General features: G+C 46.1%; 1 protein-coding gene across 5 annotated transcripts in view; it reads left to right on the top strand.

Annotated features, from left to right (window-relative positions):
* Positions 1-693: 693 nt before the first annotated feature.
* Positions 694-27,592, top strand: part of LOC123765801 (uncharacterized) — a 91,295-nt gene continuing 64,396 nt past the window's right edge. For 2 of the 5 annotated variants that reach the window (XM_045754564.2, XM_045754565.2), the window contains exons 1-5: positions 694-834; positions 8,064-8,174; positions 8,936-9,679; positions 15,208-15,435; positions 21,717-21,806. In XM_045754564.2, the coding sequence (XP_045610520.1) occupies positions 8,094-8,174; positions 8,936-9,679; positions 15,208-15,435; positions 21,717-21,806 (1,143 nt within the window). In that variant the 5' untranslated portion in view covers positions 694-834; positions 8,064-8,093. Of the gene's footprint in view, positions 835-872; positions 988-8,063; positions 8,175-8,935; positions 9,680-15,207; positions 15,436-21,716; positions 21,807-27,592 lie in introns of those variants that run through there. The other 3 variants (XM_069337124.1, XM_069337122.1, XM_069337123.1) reach the window with 3 other exon arrangements.

The following is a 27,592-nucleotide window of genomic DNA, read 5'->3' as shown; positions in this document are numbered from 1 at the left end:
TCTTATATTGTTTCTGCTGTATTGTGCCTACCAATTTGTTGTCAACTACCATTTTAAGCTGTCATTGCAATCAATCTTAGCTACCTATGTGCTTTAATATACTGTACCTACAATTTTCTCTCATCTTCTTTTTTTTTCATTTCATGTAATCTGTTATCATTTTTTGTCTATAAATTTTGCAAGTATTTACCTCCTTAAAATTTTCTTAGATTAAGGACCTGCCCGAAACGCTGCGCGTGCTAGTGGCTTTACAAGACTGTAATTACCATATTTGTATCCTCACATTCCTTATGTACATTCTTGTATATGCATAAATAAATAAATAAATAAATAAAATTCAGCAATTATAGGTAATTATGCGTAATAGTGGCTTTAGGCATTGTATGTACTAGCTCTATCTATAAATCCATCAACTTTTGTATCTTACCTTGTATGTATGTACTTTACCTGAATAAAAATGTATTTATTTATTTATTTGGCAAAGCTCCCTGGCTTTGTAACCCATATGTAACTCCTTTTTTGTAACAAAGTTCAAATAAAGTAAATATATATGTGTACATACAAAAGAATGGGGGTGGTAGGAGAAGATAATATTAGTGTTCAGTGAGAAACCACAAGGTCTCCTCTGAATACTTTTTATTTTCTTCTCCGAGGCTATGGGTCCCCACATTGGCACCAGAGGTGGTACCCTCACAAACTTTTATTTATTTATATATTTATTAATTAGGATCTGGCAACCCTGGCGGGCTCCGCCTGACGCCCAGGAAAGAGTGACGGCCGCCAGACGCGACATCAGTGCCCCGTTTCCTAATGCACTTCTGGATATATTTGCAGGTGATTGAGCTTGTTGCACTCTTAGGTGCCTGTTGCACTCTCAGGTGCCTGTTGAACTCTCAGGTGCCTGTTGCACTCTCAGGTGCCTGTTGCACGGTAGCCCTAGCCACCTGGGGCTCTGGAGCAGTGGTGGTGCTGTGCCAGGCTACATCTGTATGTTTTGTTTTGGTGGGGAGACTGCTTCTTCACCTTCCCCCACCTGCCTCCCTGGCCTCCTGGCCTGCCTCCCTGGCCTCCCACCTGCCTCCCTGGCCTTCCACCTGCCTCCCTGGCCTCCCGCCTGCCTCCTTGGCCTCCCACCTGCCTCCCTGGCCTTCCACCTGCCTCCCTGGCCTTCCACCTGCCTCCCTGGCCTTCCACCTGCCTCCCTGGCCTTCCACCTGCCTCCCTGGCCTTCCACCTGCCTCCCTGGCCTTCCACCTGCCTCCCTGGCCTCCCACCTGCCTCCCTGGCCTTCCACCTGCCTCCCTGGCCTTCCACCTGCCTCCCTGGCCTTCCACCTGCCTCCCTGGCCTTCCACCTGCCTCCCTGGCCTTCCACCTGCCTCCCTGGCCTTCCACCTGCCTCCCTGGCCTTCCACCTGCCTCCCTGGCCTCCCACCTGCCTCCCTGGCCTCCCACCTGCCTCCCTGGCCTTCCACCTGCCTCCCTGGCCTCCCACCTGCCTCCCTGGCCTCCCACCTGCCTCCCTGGCCTTCCACCTGCCTCCCTGGCCTTCCACCTGCCTCCCTGGCCTTCCACCTGCCTCCCTGGCCTTCCACCTGCCTCCCTGGCCTCCCACCTGCCTCCCTGGCCTCCCACCTGCCTCCCTGGCCTTCCACCTGCCTCCCTGGCCTCCCACCTGCCTCCCTGGCCAACAGATTTTAAAAACAAACTTAACCTTACTCAACCTCTACCTTTTTTATTATTTATATATACAAGATACCATATGGGGGTCTTTACAGTTTCCGTGGTGTAGTGGTAAGACACTCGCCTGGCGTTCCGCGAGCGCTATGTCATGGGTTCGTATCCTGGCCGGGGAGGATTTACTGGGCGCAAATCCTTAACTGTAGCCTCTGTTTAACGCAACAGTAAAATGTGTACTTGGTTGTAACAACGATTCTTCGCGGCGGGGATCGTATTCCAGGGACCTGCCCGAAACGCTACGCGTACTAGTGGCTGAACAAGAATGTAACAACTCTTGTATATATCTCAAAAAAAAAAAAAAAAAAAAAGTTGTTACATTCTTGTACAGCCACCAGCACACGTAGCATTTCGGGCAGGTCCCTGGAATCCTAATTTTCCCCTGAATACGACCCACCAAATCGTTTAACAACCAGGTACCCATTCACTATTGGGTGAACGGGTGAACAGAGGTTACAGTTAGGGATTGGCGCCCAGTCAATCCTCCCCGACCAGGATACGAACCCAGGCTAAAGTGCTCACGAAGGACGAGTGCTTTACCACTGTGCTACGGGGGGACCAAACCTTGCCAAACTTGTCGAACCTTGCCAACCTGTGTCGAACCTTGGCCAACTCGAGCCGAAACTTGCCAAACCTTGTGCAACCTGTGCTTTACCACTGCACCATGGGGGACGTAACCTCTCCCAGTCTGTGCCGAACCTCGCGCGACCCGTGCCGAACCTCGCGCGACCCGTGCCGAACCTCGCGCGACCCGTGCCGAACCTCGCGCGACCCGTGCCGAACCTCGCGCCACCCGTGCCGAACCTAACAATATATAGTATTGTGGAGGCGATCGCCTATGGGGTATGGGACGACCTACCACGTGGTAATCGACATGCACATAAATGGAGGTAATAACAAGGAAGACAGTTGCTCACCTCGAGCTGAAGTCTTCTAGCCTGATTGATACCTGGTTGATGGGATTCTGGGAGTTCTTCTACCTCTTAAGCCCGGCCCGAGGCCAGGCTTGACTTGTGAGAGTTTGGCCCACTAGGCTGTTGCTTGGAACGGCCCGCAGGCCCACATACCCACCACAGCCCGGTTGGTCCGGCACTCCTTGGAGGAAACAATCTAGTTTCCTCTTGAAGATGTCCACTGTTGTTCCTGCAATATTTCTTATGCTCGCTGGGAGGGTGTTGAACAACCATGGACCTCTGATGTTTATACAGTGTTCTGATTGTGCCTATGGCACTCCTCTTCACAGGTTCTATTCTGCATTTTCTTCCATATCGTTTTCTTCCCGTGTCCAAGCTCTTCCTCCAAACTATACTGAGTGCCTGTGCTACCAGCACTTTGCATTTCTTTATAAATATTAAATTCCATGAATCTGGACCCGGGGCCGAGTGCATGGGCATGTTTTCAGTTTCTCTTTCGCCAGGGGCAGGCTGAAGCAATGCGATGGCTTCTCGGGCGAGGCCCAATCTTAACTAGCCAATACGGGGTGCCGAATAACCACAGTTCGGGAGGCGTCGTTCACAGGTCCGACTGTGGTCAGGTGCGGTTCTCGTCTGCTCCTCTCTGCCTCCTCCGGGCATACGAGTGGGTGGTGCGCAGACGCCTGGGGTAGGACTGCTGTCCACCAATCGGGAGCACCTAGCATAAGATATTCCCGCTGGCGGGCATATTGAATGTGGTTCCCTCCACAGTATACAGTTTTGACAATTGGAAAAGGGGAGTTTTGTAGAAACAGTTGTGTACTGTATGATCATGCTCCCTCCTTCATCTTCTGCCTTCCCCTGTTGACTCCTTCCTGTCCCCGTCGATTCCCACCTGCCCAGTCGTCTCCCACATTTCTCGATTATTCTTTACATCCCACTTAACTTCGCCATCTTTCCTTTCCAGCGAATGATTAAATTGCACACGAGATGGTTTAACAGTTTGGTTTTGTGAATGTCAAAACTGTACAGTGCAATACAGTGGAACCTCGGTTGACAAATGCCCCCTCTTATATGAGGTCAATTAACTTGCAAAATTTGACCCCATATTCGAGGTTTGCCTCTGATTTCGAAGTTTGTTGATACATGTACGGGTTGACGAGCACGTGGTTTTGCCGAGTGCGGGGCGAGGCATGCTCAGTTTACCAGTGTATCCTACCTAGTGATGATCGCACTTGAATTCTTTGTGAAGAATTTAATTGTTTTTCTGCCTTTTTTGGTTTCTGAACATTAAAGTTCTTATAATTTACAGTATCATGGCATGGGTCCCAAGAAAGTCAGTGGTAAAGTTCAAGCTAAGAAAATAGTTGTGAGGATGACGATAGAACAAAAACGAGATCATTCGTAAACATGAAAATGGTATGCGGGTTGTTGAAATAGCTAGACAGAACAACAAATCTATGTTAACGATATCCACTGTAATTGCTAAAAAAAAAAGGACAATATGAGTGCTAAAGTGGCAAAAGGCGTAACAACAATCACAAAACAAAGAACACAAACACTCGAGGGTGTTGAAAAGTTATTATTAATTTGGATAAACAACAAGCAATTAGCAGGTGATAACATTTCAGAGGCCATCATTTGTGAAAAAGCAAGGTTATTGCATGAAGATCTTATAATGAAAACCCTTGGAACGTGTGATCCAGATATGAAAGAGTTTAAGGTGAGCAGGGGAATTGTTTGAAAACTTTAGAAAATGAAGTGGTATTCATAGTGTTGTGAGGCGTGGTGAGGGTGCCAGCTCGAAGAAGTGGCTGAAAGATTTGTTGCCGATTTTAAAGATTTTGTAGATAGTGAGGGATATCGACTACAACAAGTGTTTGTGACAAGACAGGGCTATTTTGGAAAAGATTGCTGAAGAGGACATGCATTTCCTAGGAGGAGAAGGCATTTCCCGGACACAAGCCTATGAATGATAGGCTAACTCTTGTGCTGTGTGGTAATGCGAGTGGTGATTTCAAAATTTAATCCTTGCTTGTGTATCATTCCGAAAATCCAAGGATTTTAAAAAATATATAATGTGCTCAAAAACAAACAATGTGATGTGGAAGGCTAATAGTAAGGGATGGGTGACAAGGCAATTTTTTACGCAGTGGGTGAATGAAGTGGTTTGCCTTGCCATCAAATAATATCTGCAGGAGAAATATTTGCCACTCAAGGCCGTGCATCTCCTCGACAATGCTCCTGCTCATCCTCCAGGCTTGGAGGATTCATTGTTCAGGGATTTAGTTTTGTTACAATAAAGTTCCTCTCTCAACACCACTCCTCTAATTCAGCCTATGGACAAAAAAGTAATTTACAATTTTAAGAAACTTTATGGCAGGGCACTTTTCCGGAAATGTGTCGAAGTGACTGATGCCACAAACCTCACCCTCAAAGAGTTCTGGAAAAAACATTTTCACATTTTCAGTTATGAAAATGTGTGCAGTATGGGAAGAACTGCAAAGTTTTGCTGAAAAGACTCGTCCAGATAAGGCTGTAGCAGTCCGCCGCATTAACCTTTTTAATGACAATGTGATGCCTCGCTACAGACAAGTATTACAATGTAGGGAAAACAAGTGTCTATAGACTGATTCTTAGTAAGATAAAAAGCAGTGAGCCACAAGTAGGTCTTAGTGGTATGCCTGCAAAATGAAGGAGTGTGTGTATCCCAGGAATGTCATCACTGCCTGATGTTATAATGGAAGGGGACTCCTCTTCTAAACAATAACACCTCTCCACCTTTCCCCCTCCTCACTATTTTCCATATGCCAACAAGAGTCCTCAATAAAAGTAAGGTACCTGTATAGTGAAAAATGAGTAGTATTCTGTATAAAATGTATTTTCAAGTTAATATTTTTGGGTGTGTTGAACGGATTAATTCAATTTACATTATTTTTTACGAGAGAATTCGTTTCGGTTTACAAATTTTCAGTGTACGAACTGTCTCTTGGAACCAATTAAATTTGTAAACTAAGAGTCCACTGTATATAAATCTTGGTGTTATCTGCAAATTTGATATGGTTTATAAAATTCTCATCTATGTCATTGATGTACAGTATATGACAAAATGGGTTGGCCCCAAAATGGAACCTTGCGATATGTCACTCACCACATTTCTCCAGTCAAATCCATTTCTGTTTAGGGTGACCCTTTGCTTTCTTAGTTTTAAACATTGGTTTGTCATCCTCTATGCTCTTCAAACAAGGAGCAACAGTTTTAAGCTCAACAAGCCACAATGTTGGATAGAAAACAGGAGATGCTTTTTCACCCACAGGATTATAAACCTATGGTACCGCCTACTCACCGAAGTCGTAGATGCCAACACACTCTTAACCCTTGGACAACGGTTATCATTAATTGTTGATTCTCAATTGTTTGAGGGTAATGCAATTATCACATGCATTATCATACAAATTATTGTCTGGGTTTTACATGTATGATGCAAATATGGATCTAATAGGCCTATGTGGATGTAATGGAGTTTACCTGGAATGGTAAACTCCATTCTTTATAATGGAGTTTACCTTTATAATGGTTTATAATGGAGTACTTTACCCATGAAAGAAATCCAGCTACTATCGTCAAGAATGTTATTAGGGGAATGCGATCATTATATAAAGATTTAAACAATTATTTTCTGGGTTTTACATGTATGATGTAAATATGGACATAAAAGCTGTCTGTGGATGTAAATAAAGAAAAATAAATGATACAACAATCGGTGAAACATCGGAGGATAAAACAGGAAGCGTCAGCATAATTGTCAGATGACAAGTGCCAGACGCACCCTTGCAGAGTGCCTCCGCCCAGTGAAACGATAAATATTCTTTTACTTTCATGTTTTTCTTACACTGCATACAAATTACAAATTTTACAATGAAAAATTATTTCTTGGAATTTTTAATTTTTTTGTTCATAGGAAAATAGTATTTGCATAGTATGACCATTTCTCTGTAGTCGCTGTCTAAAGGTTAAAATTTAAAATGCAGCTGGGAAAAAATAATCTGGGCAAATGGGGCTACCTTTGACAAGCTGCCAGCTTTCTGTCCTCATCGAGGCCACTAGTGCATTAGAGGCCCTAGGGTAAATTCTGGTAAATCCCTTAGTCCAGTGATTTTCCAAAAAGAAGGTTCAGTGGTTGACATTGTTCATCTGTCAGTTCCTTAATGACTTTGGACTGAATTCAGGCCACACATGAGGCTTTTGAATCTTTAAGTTTGTCAATATTTTTCTCCTGATTATATTGCATGTTATGGGAGTTATCCCTTAATTCATTCTCTTCGTCTGCTTCAAACATTTGCGCGGGTATTGGGATGTCGTCTAAACGGTCTAGTGTGAATAGACGTAAAATGTTCGTTCAGTGTTTTTCCTGCCCTTTTATCATCTATTGTAAATTGGTTGGTCTCATCTTTTAAGGATCCTACTGAGTTTTTTTGTTCTGGTTTTACTTTCTATATAGTCATAGCAAGACTTTGGATCTTCCTGTATGTTTAGGCATAGCAAGACTTTGGATCTTCCTGTATGTTTAGGCATAGCAAGACTTTGGATCTTCCTGTATGTTTAGGCATAGCAAGACTTTGGATCTTCCTGTATGTTTAGGCATAGCAAGACTTTGGATCTTCCTGTATGTTTAGGCATTAGCAAGACTTTGGATCTTCCTGTATGTTTTGAGCAAATTTTCTTTTGTAGTTTCTTTTGTCTGATCAGATTTCCTGGGTGGCTGAATTTTAGGCCCTTCTGTATGTCTCATAATCTCTGTTGCTCTTTGTGGATTGATACATGTTCCAGAGGTTGCACTTAGTTATTGGAGCTCTTTTTTACTTCTTGTGTCGTCCATCTAGCTCTCTTTTCTTTTCTTTTCTTTGTCTTGGCACATACTCTTGAAACACGTTCAGTAATGATCTTTCTGAAATTTTCCCATGATACTTTCATGTCTTGATCTTTTATTAATAGTTATATTCTACATTTTGAATTCTCCTGATTATACTGTATATGCTTAATAATCCTGATAATATGGGGCTCACCCCCATTTGAGTTGGGTGGACATTTCACATACAGTATAATTTTTTTTTACATGAAAAGAGCAAAAATATTAGAAATTAATTTAAGTTTTTATTTGCCAAAAATCTTAGTAACTCGAATTTTAATTCAAGGTGAGCAGTCATAAACCCGAACTCGGATTTATTCACCTTGCCCAAAAATTCTGGTTACTGGAACTTGGATTAACGAGCTCTTGCAGTACAGTGCTATATTTTCTACATAAATAAATTAAGACATTCTACCCTATTCTGTTGTTATTTTGGGCATTATCTCTGTTTTTGCTTGTACTATTCAGTATGTAATAACATTAATGATTTGCTCCACCTTGCAGGATCTATTGAGTCTATAGCAGGAAGAAAACATGAATGGTGGACTCTTGTGTCTTAAATGGAGGGATCATCACTCCACGTTTTTCCGCATGCTCTCATCTGTTCGGAAAAAAGTAAGTGGTTTTTCTGTGTTCAGTCAAGAAGTTTGGAGATGTGGTAGGGGGCTGGAAGCCGTCTATTGTCTCAGTTTGCCACTAAAGGTGTAACTGTTAACTAAACCAGAAATGTGCAAACCAATACAACCCACTTCACCTATCAAGGCCTATGAATATGAAACATCAGCATTGTGGTGCTTTAATTGTTACTAATATGTTTCATTTTTAATGGATTGGTTGATTCCGTTAAAATGTGACATATTAGGTGCTAGGCTGGGTTGCTGGAAGAGGGTGTTATATCTCTGCTGGGGTACTGTACTTGGTGATGGAAAAGTACATGTGATTCCTGTAGAAAATACCATATTTACTTGTATATTTTGCACTATTGTATAATTTATGTGCACTGATTATAACAGCAAAGCTCAGATATGTTAAATTTTATGCTTGTTTTACATCCCCTATTATTTTGGTCAAATAATAATTTTATTAATTACCATGTTGAAATAGTAGTCGTTTAAGAATTTCCTGCCTTGTTGGGTTGTTGGAGACATACTAGTTATTAGATGGCATGTTTGTATTTTTGGCCCTACTTGGATATTTCCAGGGAAAGATTGATATTATTGTTAACTAGGAATGAAACTCTAACAGGATTTGAATTATGCATTTCTAATACCGTTCAAGCTGTCTCTGACTGTATGTTGTATGTAACTACTATATGTGGTGATGTTTGTGAAACAGAAATGGTACATTTTTAACTAATGTTTATTTAATTTTTGCAGGAAATGTATTGTGATGCCACTATAGCATGTGAAGGAAGATTTTACCCTGTCCATAAACTTGTTCTCTCAACGTGTAGTGAATATTTTGAGAGGATGTTTGACGTGGCGGACAAACAGCATCTCATGATAGTGTTAGCCGACATACCTTATGAAAACTTGGAGACACTCTTGGATTTTATGTACATTGGTGAGGTGAATGTGCTGCAGAGTGACCTCTCGAATTTTATGAAGGCAGCCGAGTGCCTCAAGATCAAAGGTCTGGCAGAGCCCACAGAGACAAACCCCAGAAAGGAGTGTGTTGATAGTAAGAGGAATCTTTCCCAGAAAGATGATGGTAAGAGGAATCTTTTCCAGAAAGATGATGGTAAGAGAAATCTTTCCCAAAAAGATGATGGTTGGGAGACAAAGCGCAGAAGACAGAATGATGATTTGCTACTGAACTCCAGATCTGAGACTAAGACGAATGAAGGCATTTTGCATGACAGTTCGGGATCGAGCAAAGGGCTTCTGGGAAGTAAAGAATCGTGTATTGAATCCAAAAGGGGAAGAGATCAAGCTTCGGGACATGGCAAGATCAACAATATATCTACGTTGGGGATAGTCTCCCCAGCTCAGCTAGCATCAGCTGAACTGGCCTCCGAGACACAGGCTGACTCGGGGTCTAAATCGGCTGCCCCTCTAGCAAAGAGTCATGAAAGTTCCATTAGCCATGATGGTGAATTAACCGACTGTAATAGTTCTCAGGTAAATGTCATATCATTTTTTTTTGTCTAAAAAAAAAATTTTGTATAAACTTTGTATAGATGTACTGGTAAATCTTTTGAGTCATTCCACGTGAATTCACCAAAGGCCTCCCATTCGACCCTTTCTAAATCTAATGAAATTTTGTAATAAAGTAGCCCTGGATCCGAAATAAATTGTGCAAAATATTAGAGCTCAATCTGCTTTGGTTCTTAACCCTTCCACTGCTCAGGGGTCCTGAGGACATTTACACCCCTGTGCGCAAGAAAAAAAAATTCAAATTTTTTTTTTTTGTCTTCTAAACATGTTAATTTGTGTCCCCTGAGCACGGGAAAAAAAAAATCGTAGGGGACATATTTTGGGCGCAATTGACCAAAGAAGTTGGGCAAAAAGTGGGCGTTGACACGGCGGTCGTCAGAGCTGGTCAGCGTCACCCACGCTGACAGGTGGGAGTTGCCACAAAGATGATATTACCTAATTGTTTCAATGTCTCCGATTGATTTTTTCTTAGTTTTTTTGCAGTAATATTATTCAATAGTGTGTATTGTAATATATTTATATAATAAAAGTGGTGAATAATCGCTATACTCAAAAGTATGATGTGCATATTAGTGATTCAGTTATTATGTTCATAAAACAATAAACAAATAGTTTTGCTGCTATTACACCCTATACACAGGTTATATATAGGTATCTGCATGTTTTGTTCACCATAACGAACCACAAAGTTGGTATTGAGAGTCGAAAAGCAACGAGGAGTTACCGCCACACACCAGCCAGCCACTCGCTGCCACTCCCTCAACACACGCAGTAAACTTTCTCCCCCAACAATACAATTTGTGGTGTTATTACACTATATACAGAAGTTATATATAAGTATATATATATTTTGTTCACCACGACTGTACAGCTAAGCTGATATAGTTAGTTCAGGCACCAAGAGTCGTCGCTATACACAGCTGACGGATCCCTCACTCATTCAAGGTCACACACACTAAACTTTCTCCCCCAACAATACTGCAGTGTTATTACCCTATATACACATATTATATATAAGGGCTTGATCCGGTTTCCCTTCTTCCCTGTTCACAAGTTCGGGTCTCCCGGGTCGTCCGCAGGATTATCTCCCTGTGTCTCTCTCCGTGCGCATGGTCGTTCTCCGGTTCGCGGCTCTTGCCACCGGTTTTGGCAATATGTCCAGGGTTGCGTACGGGCACGGGGGTCTTGGCAGTCAAACAGGGTCCTGGCTGCTCGTTATCTCGTAATCGTTCCTGGGTCTATTCGGCTTGTGTCGCTTTAGGTTGGCGGTTGCAGCCGGTTGTCTCGTCTTCGGGTTGAGTAATGTGCGGCGACCGCCTCCTGGGAAAGTCCCTCTATTCTGTGGGTAGTTAGCTCTGGGAAGTCAACGGGGCTCCCCCCAGAAAACCAGCGTTGAATATAATTAAACGCCATTTTCTGGGTGAGACCCGGAGGTTCCCCGGCATCCCTCCCTCCAGTCGGCGTTTTTTTCGAGTGTTTTGACAGAACTGGGGTGTGTATAGCCGGTGTTGGGGGTCTGGGGCATCCCCTTCCCCCTCCTGGGGAGGGACGAGCTGTGCAGACAGTGGCGCAGTGACATGAGACGTCATACTAGTTTGCTCGTTTTTGTTTGGGGAGTTCCATCCACAAGTTCGGCTTTTGGTAGCAATTTTAACCAGAATGGGGGTTTGTTTTGGGACACTTACCTTTCTGGGTGCCTGACCCGGTCGATGGCAGACATAGAATGCTTCCAATTACAAGGGGGTTTCTATAGGCCATTGCTCCCCCTTGCCTCTCTGAGGGGGCCAGGTTCTGGCTCGTGGTTTCCGTTAGGCCCACAGAACATACACATGACTGATGCCAAAGCCTGACACTAGCATATCAGCCTAGTAAGCTTCGGGGAGCCTCCGGGTCTCGCCCAGAAAATGGCATTTCATTATACAGGGGTACCTCTGTTTAAGAGTTTAATCCATTCCTGGAGACAGCTCGTATTCCGAAAACTCGTAAACCGAAGCTAATTTCCCCATAAGAATTAATGGGGAATGAATTAATCCATTCCTGACTACCCAAAAACCTCACCTCAAACTAAATTTTATTCCTAATTCATCTAAATAAACCTACAAAACTATGTTCAAGTTATTACTTATCCTTGCTGATGACTGCTGTAGGCGTATGGAAGATGGTGAGGAGGAGAGGTGTTACTGTTTGGAAGGGGAGTCCACTTCCATTATAACATCAGGCAGTGAGGACTTCTTTCGGGTGCATTCTCTGGCATGTTTTGCCTGCATACCACTAGGTCCTGGTTGTGGCTCACTGCTCAATTTTTTCACAACAAATCTGTCCATGGAAGATTGTTTTTCCCTTCTTCGCAAGATGTCTCTCTAGTGATGCATCACATTGTCATTGAAAAGATTAATGCAACGCTCTACTATAGCTTTCTCTGGGAGAGTCTTTTCAATAAAAGTTTGCATTTCTTCCCACATCTGACACCACTTCTTAATGGTTGCAGAAGGGACATTCTGTACTGCCTCATCCTCCTCCACTGGAGAAACATCCTCAGCTGGGTCTTCTTGTTCCTTTTGAAGGGCTTGGAGTTCTTCGGTGGTCAGTTCTTCGTTGTGTTCTTCCACCAACTCCTCATCATCATCACCATCCAATTCCACGCCCATTTGCCAGCCCAGAGTAACAATTTCCTCAATAATAGGCACATCATTTACAGGCTCAAACCCCTCATAAGTATAGTTCTGTCACACATTCAGGCCACAAATTTTCTCCTGCCAGAGATCAGGATTCTTTGAGTCACTTCTTGCCAGGCTTTGTCAATGAGTTTTAAAGCACTACAAATGTTAAAATGATCGTTTCAGAACTCTTTGAGGGTGAGTTTTATGGCTTCAGTCACTTCAAAACATTTCCGGAAAAGTGCCCTTTCATAAAGTTTCTTAAAATTCGCTATGATTTTCTGGTCCATAGGCTGAATTAGAGGAGTGGTGTTAGGAAGAAAATTGTGAGAAATTACTGTGTGCAACAATTCATCTTCCAAACCTGGAGGATGAGCAGGAGCATTGTCGAGGAGAAGCAGGGCCATGAGTGGCAAATGTTTCTCCTGCAGATATTTTTGTATGGCAGGGCACACCACTTCATTCACCCACTGCAAAAAAAAAAATCCTAGTCACCCATGCCCTTTTATTAGCCCTCCACATCACACATATTTGGGTTTTCTGGACTTTATACTGTTTGAAAACCCTTGAATTTTCAGAATGATACACAAGCAAGGGTTTAATTTTCACATCGCCACTCGCATTTCCACACAGCACAAGCGTAAACCTATCTTTTATAGGCTTGTGTCCGGGCAATGATTTTCCTCCTTGGTAATGTATGCCCTCTTAGGCAATCCTTTCCAGAACAGTCCTGTTTCATCACAATTTAAAACTTGTTGCAGTAAGTATCCCTCAGCCTCTGCACTCTAAATTCTTCAATAAATCTTTCAGCCACTGGTTTGTCTGATCTGGCAGCCTCCCCATGCCTCGCAACACTATGGATACCACTTCTTTTTCTAAATTTTTCAAACCTTCCCCTGCTTGCCTAAAAGTCTATCGTATCTGCATCACTCGTTCCAGGGGTTTCTTTACAAGGTCTTCGTGCAATACCCTGGCTTTCTCACAAATGATGGCCTCTGAAACACTCACCCGCTAACTCCTTGTTGTGTATCCAAATTAATAACAACTTTTCCACTTCCTCGAGTATTTGTGGTCTTTGTTTCATGATTCTTACGCTTTTTGCCAATTTAGCACTCATAATGTCCTTTTTCTTGCAAAGTATAGTGCATATCATTGACATGGCTTTGTTGTACTGCCTACAAAGTTCAACAACATGTGTACCATTTTTATGCTTCCGAATGATCTCTTGTTTTTCCTCTATTGTCATCCTCACATGGGCTTTCTTGCCTTGATCCTTACCACTGGCTTTCTTGGGACCCATGGTGAGATATATAATAACAACTTTTATGGTCAAATGGCCAAAAATCCAACAAAACACTGAAAATCCTGGTGAAGAATTCAGGCAGGATAGTCACTAGGCGCAAAGCACTGGTAAACTAATGGGCGATCGCCGTGCCACCACGCGCTAGGTCGGCCTGTACGTGTATCAACACCCTCTCCTTCCGAGGCAACCCTCGTATTCCTATGCAAATTTTCCGAGCAAATCCTGCTCGTATTCCGAAGAACTCGTATAAAGGGACACTCGTATTCCGAGGTACCACTGTATTCAACGCTGGTATTTTTTTTTTCAAATGTATAGTGATACCTTCGTTTTCATAGTTAATCTGTTGGCGTATGGAAGACAGCGAGGAGGAGAGGTGTTAGTGTTTCGAAGGGAAGTTCCCTTCCATTATAACAGCAGTGATGACATTTCTGGGGTACTCTCTCTCTCTCTCTTATGTTTTGCAGGCATACCACTAGGACCTGGTTGTGGCTCACTGCTTGCTTGTCTTACTAAGAATCTGTCTATAGACACTTGTTTTTCCCTACATTTTAGCACTTGTCTGTAGTGAGACATCACATTGTCTCACTATGATCTCTTGCTTTTCCTCTGTCGTCATCCTCACACTATTTTCTTACATTGAACACTACCACTGACTTTCCTGGGACCCATGGCATGATATATAATAAGAACTTTTATGTTCAGAAACCAAAAAAAGCACAAAAACAATGAAATTCTTCACAAAGAATCCAAGCGTAATCATCACTAAGCGGGAGACACTGGTAAACTGAAGCGCCACCCTCGCGGTGGACCCGTACATGTATAAACAAACTAGAATCAGAGGCAAACTATGACTATCGAATCAAATTTCTCAAAGAAATTTACTACAAGAACCGAAAACTACGAGAACAGGGGCATACGAGAATGGAGGTTCCACTACATATAAAATCCATTTTTTAACATTGGGATGAAATTTTCATGTTGCCAAATAATTGGAGATTTGTGTAACGTTTTTAAGTAATTTTCATTAAATTTAAATATTTTTGGGTCCCCCGGCCCCTTAAGAACACAAGTTTTATGTGTACAGTACTATTGACAAACGACTATTACAAATATTTGTTGAATTATTGTATTTTCTGGCACGTAGGATGCACATTTTTGGTCTACCACCAACCAAATAGATATTGTATTTGCATGCACTAAATCATATGCTCTCCATACAAAACTACTTGAAAACACTTTCAATAAATGTATGATGAAACATATTGTAAAAAATGTATTGCACAAAACTGTCCTTAAAGCTAGATGCGTGTTATATTGTTATATGCAGGAAAATATGGTTGATCAAGTTATACTGATACTTGTGTAATATATCATGTTGTCATTTTGTAAGCTTATTCTCTATTAACATAGCCTAATGTGACTTTTTCACAGTTAATTAACTCTCGTATTAACTCCTTATCTGTCTTTTGGGCTTTTTCTTACATGTGATAAAGTTTGCCACTTTGCTACAGTGTCTGTCTCAATTTCTTCAGGTAAAGTTTGAAGATGTTAATGTGAAAGAGGAACCTGAGGAGTGGCTACAAACAGATAGTAATGAGGAATCGCAGCTGTTCAAGTTCTCGGATCCTGGGCTGACGTACATGGCAAATACATCCACCTTGCCTTTATCAGCTCAGGGGCTTGGCCAAGTGGTACAGAGTCACGTGGGTGCCCTAGAGCACTCGGCTCATCCTCTGCCTGGACCTTCGGGGTTACATTCGGTGAGTATTTTTTGCTGTTGTAATGTATTCACAATTAGATTTGTAAGGATAAGTCAGTACTGCCAGTATTGAGGAACAAGATACTTGGCTTATCTATCGATGACTACGGGGAAGTGAGATAAGTATAGCTTTCTCTGTGGGAAGCCTCATCGGCTCCCTGAAGCTATCCAAAATGACACGTGTCATATTAGTTTGGTATTATCAGGCATGGGAGTTCTGTATGCCTACTGGAGACCACCAGCCTAAAACGTAGTCCCATCAAAGAGGCACAGGGAGCAGTGACCACATGAGCACACTATATTTAGAGTACAGTATGTCATGTCTGCCATCGACCGGGAATACCCCCAGAAAGTTAGGCGAAACAATACAGACCCCCAACTGGTGAAAATTGCAACCTACATCCGAAGAGCTAAAGAACTCCCCCAAAAGAAAACAAACAAACAAGCAAATTGTCATCCAACTAGCGCACCCACTCAGGCAAGCAGGTGGTTCACCACCCCAGTTCTTGACTGATGTACCTGGTGTCCATGCATCACCTCTGGCCTCGTTTTCCTGTCTAGATTTTGCCTTTGTGGCGCCTGACAGCTGAGTGGACAGCGCTTCGGATTCATAGTCCTGAGATTCCGGGTTCGATCCCCAGTGGAGGCAGAGTCAAATGGGCAAAAATTTTCTTTCACCCTGATGTCCGATACCTAGCAGTAAATAGGTACCTGGGAGTTAGACAGCTGCTACGGGCTACTTCCTGGGGATGTGTAACAAAAAGGAGGCCAGGTCGAGGACCGGGACACTAAGCCCTGAAATCATCTCAAGATAACCTCAAGATTGTGGCTGTGCTAGCTGTGTGTGGTGGTGTGTTGGCCAGGTGTTCTCAGTACTTGGGGTGCAGCCTAGGGCTTCCATCCCTAGGTGCCCGATAAGTACTTTCCTAGCGTTGCAGGGTTCTCTTCCCTAGGGCGTTCGGGTCTCACTCCCGATTGGGGGCTTCGTCACTTGTCGTTGTTCTCACCACTGGGGTACATCAGGGGACTTGGGGTTCCATTCTTTCCCCAGGTAGGGAGTGGGGTTTTGCTGGGAGGGGCACACTGGAGCCGGTGCAGCCTGCATACACAAGGCAGCCGACGATTCCCTCTAGCGGCCAGTTTTTTGTGTTGCTTCAGGAGTTTTGTTTTTTGATTTAGCATGGTTGCTTGTGTTTGGCAGAGGTGATCTGCTTAGCTTCCCATTAGGCCTGCCTAAGTTGTGTTGGTAGTCCTTTTCTGTTGCCCCGACGTTTCACAGCGACTACTGATTTGTCAGTGTGTCTGCTAACAGCAGTCAGTTTGTCTGCTAACAGTTTGCCAGGCAAACAGTGCCTGGGCTTTCCATAGGGCTAATGTGCCTTACAGGCCCTGGTAAAGCCCATTGGGCTTGGGGGTACCATGGATGCATCTTCCGAGCCCTGTCTCGCTTCGTTCGATGCTGAAGGTTGTTCGTTGCCCCTGCCTTGCGGTGTCGATCACCCATCCTGCCTCCATCATGCTGCCTGTTGGGTCGGTGACATCTACAACCCTGAGTCTTGCAGGATTTGTTTCCCGTTTGTCATTCAGTTTACCCATTCCTTGTCTGAGGTTGTTTGGATCAGGCAGCAGCTGCGCTGCATGCTTTATTCTCTATAGCACCAGAGCCATCCCCCTTGGGTTTTAGGGACCAGGATTTTGGCGTTAGTTACTTCATCAGTGGTTCCGTCCGTACCCTTGCTTCTTTTCCAGGTGGGTGTGGTTCACCTTGCTCCTCCCTACCCTGCTTCTGGCTCCCAGACGTTTGAAGGTTTAGGAGTCGTGTCGGGGTTTTGCTCGGTATGAGGCTCGGGTGGCTTCCGGGACCTTGGTTACCTTGAGGTGCTTCCGGGGCTTAGCGTCCCCGCGGCCTGGTCGTCGACCAGGCCTCCTGGCTGCTGGACTGATCAACCAGGCTGTTGGACGCGGCTGCTCGCAGCCTGACGTATGAGTCACAGCTTGGTTGATCAGGTATCCTTTGGATACTTTTGAATACCTGAAGGGGACGGTCCCTTCCAATTCGGGCACAGGTGGTCGAGTCTGATTTTCCTGCCGAAGCTTTTGGGTCGACCCAGCTGACTTCCTTCTTTGAAACTTTTCCCTGGACTCTGCCTTTCCTTTATAGGTTGGTGGGTGTGGAAGAGGGCTTTGACCCGGGGCCTCTGTTGTGGGTTCCCGGGACCTGGGGGAGTCCGCTAGGAGTGCTTGGGCTCCGGTTGCCCCAATTTGGGCCTTTGTGCCTTCTGGGCTGGGGTTGTTGCGGTAGGGGGAGGGGGTTTTCGTCACGTCCTTTTCTTCTGCATTGGTTTGCCATATTTGCCGGCATGAATTACGCTCCCTCGCGTCGGCTGCATCCATCTTTAGTTTGGATGTTTTATGGTGGTTTTGTTGTTTATGCTTTGGCAGCCATTTTGCACTACTGGATGCACTTCTGTGCCCAGCCACCAGGGCCGTGCTCCAAATCTTGTTTACATTTGGCTGCTGGGTGTTTGCACTTGCTTTTTGGGGCATTTTTCTATTAGTTCGTGCGCTCTTGTTCTTGATGCCTATTGTTCCCTTTGGTGTGACATATCTCTGGTTTGGCTTATGTCTGCTTTGTTAAGGTTGGGAAAGGTGCATGGATTGCTATGCTCTTCCTGCATCCCTGCTGTGGTGTCGTTGGTTGTTTTGGTAAGTTTATCCTTATCTCGCTGTGCCTCCTCTTGTTGTGCTTGCAGGGGTCGCGCTTTGGCTCTTTATGGCGCCCCCTGTGTTTTTTCCTGGGGCTTTGGCTTTGTCAGATCTACGGGCCCCCAGAGGTGGACCTTTTCGCATCGGTGTGATCTTGGCGTCTCCCATTATACGTGGTGCCATTCCCCAACTGCAAAGCCTTCGCGGTGGACTCTTTCTGTCAGGACTGGTCAAGGTGGGGGTGCCTGTACCATTATTCCCCGGGCCATCTGTTGCTTCGTGTTCTTGCTCGGGTCAAATCCTTTCAGGAGAGGGTGCTTCTCCTGGCCCCATGGTGGCTGGCCCAGCCTTGGTTTCAAGTGCTGCTTGCTCAGTGTCAGCACCTGAGAGTGTTTCCATGGCTCCGCCTCTTTCAGCAGGTTGGGCCAGTGAGTCACCGTGCTGGTTCACCTTACTCTTCCGCTCTTCACATCTGGTTTTCTGATGCGGGTGTATTGCCACTTGTATGGTGGTCAGGTGGCTTCTTTGATGGTATCCCACCTGCGGTCTTCATCTCAGCGACAGTATGAAGTCTCCTGGCGGTCTTTGCGCCATTTCCTTTCCCTTTGGAGGGTGTTGTCTGTGTCTGTGAAAATGTTTTTCTCCTTTCTTGGCTTTTTCTGGACCGGCATCTCATGCCAAATACTGTCGCTTCTTATAATGTGATGTTGGCGGAGCCGCTCGAGTTTGCATTCAGGGTGGATGTCACTTCAGCTCCATTCCGCAAGCTCTCCCGTGCATATTCCCCTCCGGCTTGGTCATGCACTGCTTGCGCCATCTTGGTCTTTGGACCTAGTCGTCACTTTTTCTTTCCTTCCCTTGGTTTGTTGTAGCCTCTTCATTTTAGGATAGTTTTCTGCAAGCTTTTTTTTTGTTGTTGGCTTTGGCATCTGGAGGTCGGGTTGTGGAGCTTCATGCTCCCTATGCTCTGGCATTGGGGTTTCTGCTTGTTTGGCCCTGGTGGGCATTTTGTTTGTTTGTTTGCAGCCTTCTCCTTTTCTAGCGAAGAATGAGACAGCTGGCTTCCGGAGGAATCCGTTGGCTGTGGATGCTTGGTTGGATAGGTCGGGGGTTACATCTTGTCTTACATCCGGTGGCGGCTTTGTCGCTACCTGTGGGCCACTGGTTCGGTGTCCATGGATATGCTCTGGGTGGAGCCAGTTTCCCTGGTTCCTTGTTCCAGGGCTCATATTTCTCAGGTTGTCCGCAGTGTAATCAAGTCTAGCCAGCCTGCAGTCTACCATCGTGCTCATGATGTGCGTAAGTATGCTGCCCTGGCCGCTGTTTTCGGTAATATGTCTTGGGTCAGCATTTAGGTTCGGTGGTTTTGGAGGTCGAACAGAGTCCTGGTCACCAGGTATCTTGTGTAAGCTCAGGGCTCTCATATTAACCAACCTTATGTTGCTTGGGGTCATCTGTCGTGTTGGATCACAAGAACTTTTCACACTAGAGATGCTATACCGATGATGATACTTTTCAAAACGCTTGTGCTCTCTAGAGTGGAGTACTGCTGCACAATGACAGCCCCTTTCAAAGCTGGAGAAATTGCTGACCTGGAGAGTGTGCGGAGATCCTTTACTGCTAGAATCCACTCAGTAAAACATCTAAATTACTGGGACCAACTAAAGAGCCTAAATCTGTACTTCCTTGAGCGCAGGCGGGAGAGATACATAATAATTTACACGTGGAAAATAATTGAGGGGCTGGTCCCAAACCTGCACACAGAAATAACATCACATGAGACCAGGAGGCATGGCAGGATGTGCAGAATACCCCCGTTGAAAAGCAGAGGTGCAACAGGTACTCTGAGAGAGAACTCTATCAACATCAGAGGCCCGAGACTGTTCAACACGCTTCCACTACACATAAGGGGCATAACTGGCTGCCCCTCACAGTGTTCAAGAGAGAACTGGATAAGCACCTCCAAAGGATACCTGATCAACCAGGCTGTGACTCATACGTCAGGCTGCGAGCAGCCGCGTCCAACAGCCTGGTTGATCAGTCCAGCAACCAGGAGGCCTGGTCGACGACTGGGCCGCGGGGACACTAAGCCCCGGAAGCACCTCAAGGTAACCTCAAGGTAGGTAAGGTGTCCTGGTATCTCGTCTTAGTCTTGAGACCTGCGGTGCTGCTGCCCCCCAGGTAAGTCCCTCTTTTACTTGTGTGGGTAGTTAGCTTCAGGGAGCTGACAGGGCTCCCCACAGAAAACCAGCGTTGAATGTAATGAAATGCCATTTTCTGAGCGAGCCCCAGAGGCTCCCTGACAGCCTCCCTCCCTCCAATCGGTGGTTTTCATCATTCTACGATCAGGGGTAGGGAGCTGCCTGCTCAGCTTTGCAGGCTTCCCCTTCCCCCTTTCAGGGGAGGGGGTGCTAACAAGCGAGCATGCTAGTCTGATGATGCTTTGCTTGTTTGTTTTCTTTGTTTTCTTTTGGGGGGAGTTCTTTGGCTTTGTTTGAACATAAATTGAAATTTTCACCAGTTGGGGGTTTGCATTGTTTTGCCAAACCTTTCTGGAGGTATTCCCCAGATGATGGCAGACATGACATACTCTAAACGTAGTGCTCATATGGTCATTGCTCCCTGCGCCTCTCTGAGGAGACCAGGTTCTGGCTTGTGGTCGGCATGCAGAACTCCCGTGGATGATGACACCAGACATATATGGCACATGTCGGCTTGGATAGCTTCAGGGGGCCTCCAGGGCTCGCCCAGAAAATGGCTTTACATTACATTCAATGTTGGTTTTATTCTTCTCCTCCTAGCCAGGGGGCAGGGCATAAAATGCCCAGTGCACTAATTACCCCTCTCAACATTGACGTTTTCATCATATTCCTTTTTAAAATTGTGGATGGAATGGCTCCAAGAAACTCTTCCTCCAGTGCATTCCACTTTCCTACCACCTAAGCAGTGACAAAGAACTTCCTTACATCTGACTCCCTTGCATACCCAACTTTTACCAATGTCCCCTTGCCCTACCTCTTTTTAATTTAAATAGGCTTCCATTATAAATTTTTACTATTCCCCTCAAAATCTAGTACTGTATGTAGTTACTGTCTCATATTCCCTTTGTTTGCTCTCTCCTTTAAGGTTATGAGGCTGTGTCTGAACCTGTCTTCATAGCTGAGTCCTTTTGCCTGCATTGTATGGGGGGGAAAAAATACTAGCATTCGCTAATCTTTTTAAGAATATTTCTTTTTCTGCACTCTTTGCACTTGGTGCTATTTCTGCCAATACTAAAGGATTAATTTGCCTTGTTAAAATTAATCTTTCAATGGTTAAGAGCTTGTTATTTCACAGCACTAAAAAAAAAAGATGGGCATTGGTAAACAAGATTTACAACTCTATTTACTGTATAATTTTCATAGTTGATAAACTTGTAAAAATGCTTGAGTTTTGTGGTGTGTTTTGACTCCAAAAATACTTAAGAAATAGTTGTTGAATATTTTGAGTGAGATACTTTGTGACGATGGTAGTGTAGCAGGTTTGTGACAAGTGTTAGCGTGCTGTGTGTTGAGACTGTTATGTGCTTGTCCACAGACACCGGGATGGGACCACCAACTACACAGTACGTTGACTTCGGATGACTTTGTACAGTATCAGTGTGGTCCTGTGAAAGGAGCCAGTCAGGTGAGTACAGCTTTTATTCTTTTAATGATCCTTTGTTGACGGACAAATTGCTGGTTGTGCCTGTTGCAGCGTTTTCTTCTCCCTGATTATTGGTGTCTGTTGTACAGTCGGCTTGTCATTTTATTAATTCAGACGAGGATGGCTGCTGCCTAGTCATATTTAATCATTTCAATCTGTACACGTTGGCATTGATCGTACATGAATATGAAAAGAAATGAAACTGATGGCACTTCAGGCCTGTCCTGGGCCAATACATTTTCACTTTCATTTCAAATGTGTGGCTTTGGTTATTTGTTTTCAGCCATGTTATGGTACTTATTATCTGCATGATCATGCGTACCACATATTCAGTGCTCATCTTGAGGTTATCTTGAGATGATTTCGGGGCTTTAGTGTCCCCGCAGCCCGGTCCTCGACCAGGCCTCCACCCCCAGGAAGCAGCCCGTGACAGCTGACTAACACCCAGGTACCTATTTTACTGCTAGGTAACAGGGTCATAGGGTGAAAGAAACTCTGCCCATTGTTTCTCACCGACGCCCGGGATCGAACCCGGGACCACAGGATCACAAGTCCAGTGTGCTGTCCGCTCGGCCGACTGGCTCATACACATAACACACGCACATGTACTTACACATACAGGCAAGTATTGCACTTTTTTTTGTGATATAACTGCATTTCCCGACAAAAACATAATCCAATCCACACTTATGAAATGAAATGAAAGGGATGCCACTTCAGTCCATCAGTTTAGGCAATTCAGATTTTCTCTGATCCCCTCCAACCTTGACTTATCTTGGCTCCTCAATAAGAACTTGGCATGTACATTCCTGGCTAATCTTTCAAGATTCTTTGGTAAGAACTTCCCTTAGACTTGTCTCTTGATTCATCTGTCTTGGATCTTCAGTTAATATTTGAGAGCATTACATCCATGTATGTCGTGGATTTATCAGTTCTTCTTTGTCCATAAGGGTTCTTGTTACTCAGTGGTAGGTACACAGATTAGTTGGCTGCTGATGGTTGATAACCCCGAGGCATGCCATGCCATGCCATCATTTCTCTTATATTTTTCTCTTTCTACAGACTAAATCGAGGAGAATGTGTCTGTTAGTGTACAGCTTTTAGAAAGGTTTGGTTGAGGGATTCATTTAATTACATTGGTAGTTTTCATTAAAGTTGGTATTATTTCCTTGCACCTAATTGAAAAGTTGTTAAAAAATTTAAATGTTGGTTGTTTCCTCTCTTAATGCCCCTGCCACGAAGAATTAAATTATTTTCTGTGTTTTACATCTTCAAAGTTATTATATTCTATATACTTCCCAAGTGCTAAATCTACTCTTTCTGTGGGGAGCCCCTACGGCTCCCTGGAGCTTATCGGGCTAATGTATGTTATGTTAGACCGGGACATTAGCTAAGGAGTTCAGACCTACCAGGGACCAGCGCCAGAACCTGGCCCCTTCAGAGAGGTTTCAGGGAGCAATGGCCCTGGAAAACCCCATATGGTTGGGGGTTTTCCTTATCTGCCATCGACCGGGGTTAGGCACCCAGAAAGGTAGGCGTAACAAAACAAACCCCACATGGTAAGAAACTACAACAAAAACCGAACAGAGAGGTAGAAAACTCCCTACAATCCCAAGGAAACAAGCAAACAAGCAAACATCACACTTTACTGCCACGCCGATCGTCCGCGCAGCCCTCCCCACCCCGGGAGGGGGAGGGGGGAGCCCCGGACCTACCGCGCCGGCTGCCAAGCTCCAGTTCGTTCGCTAATGTCAACCGGGATTGACGCTTCTCTGGCCTCAGTTTCCTAGGCGGTGTTTGCCTTGTGTGGCGTTCACTGCCGTGTGTTGTGGTGTGCGGTGGCCAGGAGTACTTCATCAGTGCCGGGGCTGCATGTGCTTAGTGGCTGACTTCCCTAAGCGCCCTGTGAGTACTGCCCTTGCGTAACAGGGTTATCTTCCCTGGGGCGTTCGGGAACCATTCCCGTAGAGGTTCTTGCTGCTCGGCATTTGCCTCGCCCTTGGGGCCAGCTGGGGCTTGGGGCCCTTGTTTGGCCCTGGGTAGGGATTGGTATTGTGCTGGTTAGGGCGTCAAGGTGTTGCGCAGCCTGCCACCTAAGCGGCGGCCGGTTTCTGTTGCCTCTGGAGACGGTGTACTTTTGCGGGGTTTTTCTTTTGTTTTTCATTTTCTTGCCTGGTGGGGGTCTGCCTAAGGTGGTTATAGTTCCACTGGTAGTGTTTGGCGGCCCTCTGCTAGGCCCCCGTGCTTGTACACGTCTCAGGGGTTTTCAGTGCTATACTCTACCCTCTTGTTATGTTTGGGTTTCTTAACCGGTTAGCAACACCTTGCCCGGGCTTCCCGTAGTTGTTACCCTACGGGCCCTGGAAACCCCTGTCTGGGCTCGGGGGACCATTGTATGTGTCTTCCGGGTTCCAACCCGTCTTGAACGGGATCGTTGGTTGCTGTTCCCTTGTCTGCGGGTGACAGTCGCCATTTTTACCTCCGTCATGCTGCCTGTTGGGTCACTGACACCTTGACCCGGAGTCTTGCGAGTGATTCTCTGCTTGTTCTCCAGTACTCTCCTGATGTTATTACTGTTCAGAGTACAGGCGGCATCCGTGTTGCAAGCTAGGTTAGGTTGCTGCAACATGCTAGGTTGGTTTCCCACTCGAATGCCCCGTGGCCGCCCCGTTTGGTTAGGTGCTGCTCGCCCCTTTCTCTCCATGTTCCCGGCTCCGGACCGTCTGCGTGTTTCGGGGTCGGGGCGGGGTTTAGTTGCGGCAGAGACTCGGGCGGTTTTCGGGGGATGCCCCGTTCGGGTTGGGGACGGAGGTTTGAGCCTGTGCCTCCTGCCAAGGCTTCTGGGTCTTACCAGCGGCCCTTTCTTGTTGCCTTTCCCATGGGCTCTTGCTTTTCTTTAAGGGCGGAGGGCGTGGAGGACGGCTCTGCCCCGGGGCCTCTGTTGTTGGTTCCCGGGGCTGTGGGGGTTGCCTGCTAGCAGTTCTGGGCGGTTTTGCCCCTTCAGGGGTTTTTCTGCTGTTGGGCGTCGTTTTTCGCCCTTCCAGTCTGCTAGCTTCCCACATTTGCTGGCGTGTTTTTGTGTATTAAGCGTCAGTCACAGCCCCTGCTGGCGGCCATTTTCGTCTGCCGGTTTCCCGGCGTGGCCACCAGGGCGGCGTTGCGGTTTGTTTACATGCGTCTGGGTGTGCGAGCGAGCGTCTCTGGTGAGTTTTCGAAAAATTTGCAGGGTTTTTGTTCTCCTGTTGTCGTTTCTTTGTTTTTCTGGCGTTTTCTTGCCGTTGCCTGTTCCTCTGGGAACGTTTGGGTGTTGATTTTGGGTCTGAGCCTCTGGGTTTAGGCTCAGTGCCCCTGGCTGGTATGCTTGCTCCCACACCTTGCCCCTCGGTTTTCGGTCGGTTGGGACCGTTTTCCCAGGGCGTTCTGCTGGGGTCTGTGCTTTGCCTTTTAGTGGTGTTCTCCGCCGGCAAATGTGGTGGTTTGGGCTCCCCCTGGTTCGATTCTGGGTTCCTTTGGGTTCCTTGGTTTCGTTCTGGAGGTTTCTTCCTCTTGGGCCCCCTTTTGTGGGTTCAGGGGACTTTGTTTCCTCGTGTGACCCGGTTCTGCCTTTTGGGGTTCCGGGGTCTTCCTGGCTTGCAGACTGAGCTTTTTGGGTCTTGGCACATGTTGTGGTTGTGCTGGGACTTTGTGGTTTTGCTGTCGAGGTGGGCCTTTTGATGCAGTTTTGTGCCTTCTTTGCCTGGCCGGCGTAGTGCTCTCTGCCACTAGTCGGCGGCTTGTGCTTTTACAATATATGTCCTCACCTAGTTGTGCTTGTGGGGGTTGAGCTCTGGCTCCTTGGTCCTGCCTCTCAACCGTCCGTCAACAGGTGTATCGGTTCCTGTGCCTCTTGGGCTCTGTCATGTCTACATGTGACATTGTATGGGGGTCAGCCTCGTTACTTGTGTGAGGAGTCGCCACATTACTTCTTAGTGCTTTCCCGTTCCCATTCTGACACTCAAAAAAAAAAACAAAAAACAAAAAACAAACAAAAAAAAAAAAAAAACTTTAATTCTATCTGGCTCTTTTGGGTACTCAGTTTCCACCTGTGTCCCCTAGTGCGTGTGCCCCTTGTGTTACATAGCCTGTCCTTCTCAACCCTGTCGATTCCCTTGGGTATCTTGTATGTGGTGATCAGGTCTCCCCTCACTTCCTCTTCCAGCGAAGTGTGGTTTCATTCCCGTAGTCTCTCCTCATGACTTCGGTAGTGTACTTTTTCTTTCTGTAGGGGTTCTGTTCCCTTCTCTGTTGACTGGGCGCTGGGGGAGCAGCTTGCTCTGTTGCCTCTCGCTTGGTCCCGCTGTTGGTGGGCGCTTTGGGTTGTCTTCCAGCCTCTGCTGGCATCGGAGGACGGCTTCTCCCCCTTGGGGGGGGGGTTCAGAGCTGGCGGGGTGGGCTTCTTCCCTGCGCTTCGTCATTTCCTCTTCGTGGGTGCGTGGGGCGTGGTCGATCCGCCCCATCCTTCTGGGCTTCCCGTCTGCTCTTTGCAGTCATGAGCTTTTCCCGTCTGCTCTTTGCAGTCATGAGCTTTTCCAGTCTGCAGTTCTTCTGGACTACTTCCGTCTGCACCCTGGATCCTCTGCCCTGCTCGGAGGACTGTTGTCTCCTGTTCGGATTCTGTTAGGGCCGGGTGCATGGATGGTGGACCTGGACCTCCAGGTCACTTCTTGGCACGTTCCTCTCCAGTTTTTCTGGGGCTAGCACGGTTGGTAATTACCTATGTGTACTTACCTAAGTGTAGTTACAGGACGAGAGCTACTCTCGTGGTGTCCTGTCTTCCCAGCACTCTGTCATATAATGCTTTGATTATAATTGTCATATTGTCATATAATGATTGTCATATGTCATAATATGTCTTAATATGATTGTCATACAATACCTTGGTGGTGGGGCTTCAGGTTTGCTGTTTTTATTGCATTCCCTATTTTGTGAGGGCACTTTGTATACTCTTTGCATCTTTACCGGATCTTAGTGCCCTGTCTGCGTCTGAGATTCGGTGTCTGGCCTACCTCGACGACTGGCTGGAGTGGGCTCCCAGTCAGTCCGCTTGTCTGCTCGCCAGGGGATGGTTCTTTCCAGATCGCTGGGTTTGGTTTCCTGGTGATCTGGAGGTTTTACCTTCTGTTTCCGTCCCGGGTGCGGACCTGGGCCTTGTTTCAGGCTCTTGGGCCCCTCATTGTCTTCCCTCCAGAAGTGTTACTGTGGCTGTGGTCCCGCCTTTGGCTGTTCAGGAGGGGGTCCCGGGTTGCTCAGCGGTTGCTTGGGCGGTTGTGCGGGAGTTTGCACTTCGGCGTGCTTGTCTGCCCGCGGAGTCGGGTTTGGCTCCGGCGTCGGTTGGTTCCTACGGAGACTCCACTTCCGCCTCTTGCATTCCTTGGGTTCCTCTGGGGATCTGGTGTTGGTGCTGCGTCACCAGCTTCCTCTTTGGGGTTTTCGGGGTTCCGTGCCTTGGCAGCTCCCCGAGCCTTCGCTCGATGTGTTCACGGACGGGTCGTCTCTCGGCTGGGACTTTGTGACCAGTGCTCACCAGGTCGGCCGAGGTTGATGGAGTCTGTCTGTCCGTCGGGCTCACAGCCCGGTTCAGGTGTTCATGGCTGTCTGGTTTGCGCTTCGGAGGGTTTGGGTCACTAGGTACTCTACCATTCAGCTCTGTTTGGACTGTTCTCTGGTGGTTCTTGCCGGAACCACAGGGGGTTTGGTTAACCGTGTGGTTCGTGTCCGGGGTGTGTCCT

Source organism: Procambarus clarkii, chromosome 37, assembly GCF_040958095.1.
Source record: "Procambarus clarkii isolate CNS0578487 chromosome 37, FALCON_Pclarkii_2.0, whole genome shotgun sequence".
In the NCBI taxonomy this organism is placed as follows: Eukaryota; Metazoa; Arthropoda; class Malacostraca; order Decapoda; family Cambaridae; genus Procambarus; species Procambarus clarkii.
Note: the sequence above shows the minus strand (reverse complement) of the source record. Positions and strands in the feature narration are given on the sequence as shown.